We start from the raw sequence: 3,453 nt of genomic DNA, 5'->3' as shown, positions 1-3,453 counted from the left end.
TTTTTTTTGTTACAAATGCAACATAATTATAGAACTTTTAGAAAATACAGCAAAACATTTTTCAGTGCATTCATATATATTTATTAACAAAATAGAATTATGCTTTGTGCACTGTTAATAGCATATTTTATTCACTTAAAGTATCAGAAATGTTTCCCCATGTCATTAATTGTTCTTCAAACAATATGATACAGCCATTTGATAAGATGAATTTTATAGTTTTCATTTTACCAAATGGCTATCATATCTTATTTAGCCTTATTTTGAGATATTTTTATCATTGTATGTACTTCTGGTGTATACTTCTGATTATTTCCTTAGGACAAAATTTAATCATTGCTATATCAAAGATAAGTACTATTTTTTAAAAGGCTGTTGATACCCATTGTCAAATTATAATCCCACTCCCTCCAAAAGAAGGTTTTGCAATTTTTTAAAGTACTCACCAGCAGTGAGTGATCATTTTTCCACATTTGTACCCATACTGGGTATCATCTTTTGTTTCTTTTAAAGTAAATTTAAACTATACGATAGGTGGAACATGTTATTTTGTCTTAATTTACTGTTTTTGATTATTAGTAAGGGTAAGCATTTTTGTTTATTTACATATATGTGCACTTTTGTGCATTTTGTTATATCTTTTATTCGCCATTTCTATTGGGATGCTGTTTTTATTTCATTCATTTTTTTTTTTTTTATATTTGTGGTGCCTTAAATATTGAGTCTATTAACTCAACTCTGAGGTATATTTCTGTTTTTCACACTTGCTTTTTGAGCATAAAGAAGTTCTTAATTTTTATGTAGTCCAATTTACTTGTCTCTGTGGTTTTCTCATGTACTTTTCTGCCTAGAAAGGGCTTCCTCAAACTTAGCTTGGGCACACTATGAAATGGAGCTTTGATTTAGTTTTTTTCTAATTGTGAACCAGTTTTACTGGTTACATATAACAGAATGTGAGCAATCTGATATTTCCACAGCCCATTACACGTGCAAGGTTACTGAGGCAGGAGGAGTGTAAGTGATGTATTGACTGAGACTTGGCTTGAGCTGAGATTGCCATATTGGCCGTTCACCTCTTTCACAAAGCAGCCTTCACTTGTCTTATTGAGCATTTGATGGACACATGCCCTGATGAGCAAGGACCTTCAGTTCAATATTCTTTTCACATTTCATGGAAATAAACCTTCACATCTGTAGGAGAAAAAAAAAAAAAAAACTAATGCATTCTGTTTTTATTGGTTTGAATGCTATCTGCTATCATTCTAAGTATTTTAAGTACATATAATGTACCTTTTGGTTTTGTTTTTAATAAAATAAGATGAAAAAAATTTTTATAACAAAATTATAAAATCCACAGGTATCTATAAAGCTTTTCCTTTGAGGGGTATGTGTGTTTGAGGGATGTACTTCCCTTTTGTTGCTGATTTTTACTAAGTATCCTTTAAAAAGATTCTTGGCCACCTGAATGAAAGACTAGTTTTATGATGAGTGTTTGCTGTTGATGATAGCTTACTTTTCATATTTTAGCCTTTTAGGTGTTATTTTACAACCACTTAATAAAGAATAGTGTTCAGAATGTGTCTAAATCTTTATTGTAAGCATTAAGTTTTATAGAATAGTATGTGAATTTAAAAAACCATTATTATTGTTAACTTTTTTTTCTACTTTCTTTTAAGACTTAATTGTAGGAGCTTTTGGTGTAGATAGAGCTGTGTTATACAGGTGAGCATGTTTTTATATCCTGTAATATAGGAATATTCTGATATATTTGAAATATAGTTAAGTTCCAGTATTTGAATTTCAGCTTAATTTTCTTGAAGTAATGATAAAATTTGTATCTTCTTTATATTTAAGATTTGTTACAGGCTAGTAATATTTATACAAGGAGATCCCAAAGTAAAGACAGCTGTAGGTATTTTATTTGAAAAAGCATTCAGAATTTTCCTTCTTTGTTCTTTGAATTATATTCAGAAATATTTTTGAATCTTTCTTTCAAATTATGTGAGTTCACGTTTTCCTCTGAGAGCCAAGAAATTAATGTGGTGTTTAAGTTGTTTCCATTCTTTTTGCTATTGTAAACAGTGCTGCAGTAAATATTGTACTGTATATACATAAATGTGAACCTAAAATGCTTAGATCAATGTAACATTTTAAGTAACAGAATGCTGTCATAATGTTTTCAATTATGACGGCATTCTGTGACCAGAAAGATAGTATATAATGACTCCCAAAGTGAGTATTTTTATTATAGCATAGTGTAAGTCCACATATCTGTATTTCCCAACTTTATACATATTCCCAGTTATTCTCTGGGTTTCAGTCACTCATGCCTTAGGATATCATCTGGTATCCCAAGTAGATTAAGATGCTTACTCTTCAGTGGGCCACATTTACACGTGGCAGGAAAACTAACATTGGTGCTGTGTAATGGAGTTTGTGATGGGTCAACCTGATTGTGACTCTCAGGGTAGTGACATGTGTCCACATAGATTCCAGGAATTATCATGATGAAGACGGGCACTGACCTGAGCCTACTGTATTTTTGTATAAAGTTTAAAGCTGTGCTTCTGAACTTTGGAATACTATTTATTTATTGTTTCAGTTTTTAAAATTGCTGTTATGAAGTAATAACATGCATGTAGTAAAAATTCAAATAATATAAAAAAGGGCATACAGTAAAAGCATATACTTCCTCTTCTCATACTGGTTATTAGTTTATTAGTATATCCTACCAGAAATATTTTATGCATTAAAAAATTGAATTGTGTGTGTGTGTACATCTTTTGTACATTGTGGATCTTTTTTTCCCTCTCATACTAAAATTATATCTTGGATATATCTCAGAGGTCATCCATATCAATGCAGATGGATTTACTGCATTCATTTCCCCCACTGTATTTCATTGCATTAGGTACATATCCACAACTTGTTTAACCGTCCTGCTTTAATGGACTGAGTTCAGATATGCTGGCTAGTTGTCCTACTTTGCCGGGAACTGAGAGATTTACCAGGATATGGGACTTTCAGTGCTAAATCAGGACAGCCTTGGGCAAATTGGGACAGTTGGTCATTCTGTGTTTAAGTTGTTTCTATTATTTTTGCTATTGTAAACAGTGCTGCAGTAAATATTGTACTGTATATACATGAATGTGAACCTAAAATGCTTAGATCAATCTAACATTTTAAGTAACAGTTTTCTTTTTCTTTCTTTACTTCTTTTGTTTTAATATTACCAGGGCCCGACCAGTTATCACAGTAAATGCTGGCCTTGAAGTGTACCCTAGCATTCTTAATCAAGACAGTAAAACCTGTCCACTGCCTGGGACAGATCTTAAAGTTTCCTGGTAAGAGTATTTGTTTAATAATAGTTTTTATTGTGATTATTGGTTCAATTATTGTAAAAGCAATTGAAAAGGAAGGTGGGGGTTCTGAAATATTGCTAAAGCAGTTTCT

At 31.5% G+C, this 3,453-nt stretch overlaps 1 protein-coding gene across 1 annotated transcript in view; it reads left to right on the top strand.

Annotated features, from left to right (window-relative positions):
* Nucleotides 1-3,453, top strand: part of ITGAV (integrin subunit alpha V) — a 78,899-nt gene that overhangs the window by 53,216 nt on the left and 22,230 nt on the right. Inside the window, 2 exon segments of the mRNA XM_011356435.2 lie at nucleotides 1,677-1,722; nucleotides 3,237-3,367. Coding sequence (XP_011354737.1) covers nucleotides 1,677-1,722; nucleotides 3,237-3,367 — 177 coding nt within the window.

This window comes from Pteropus vampyrus, unplaced genomic scaffold (assembly GCF_000151845.1).
Source record: "Pteropus vampyrus isolate Shadow unplaced genomic scaffold, Pvam_2.0 Scaffold2, whole genome shotgun sequence".
Lineage (NCBI taxonomy): Eukaryota > Metazoa > Chordata > Mammalia > Chiroptera > Pteropodidae > Pteropus > Pteropus vampyrus.
The sequence above is the reverse complement of the archived record's forward strand: the minus strand, read 5'-3'. Positions and strand labels throughout refer to the sequence as shown.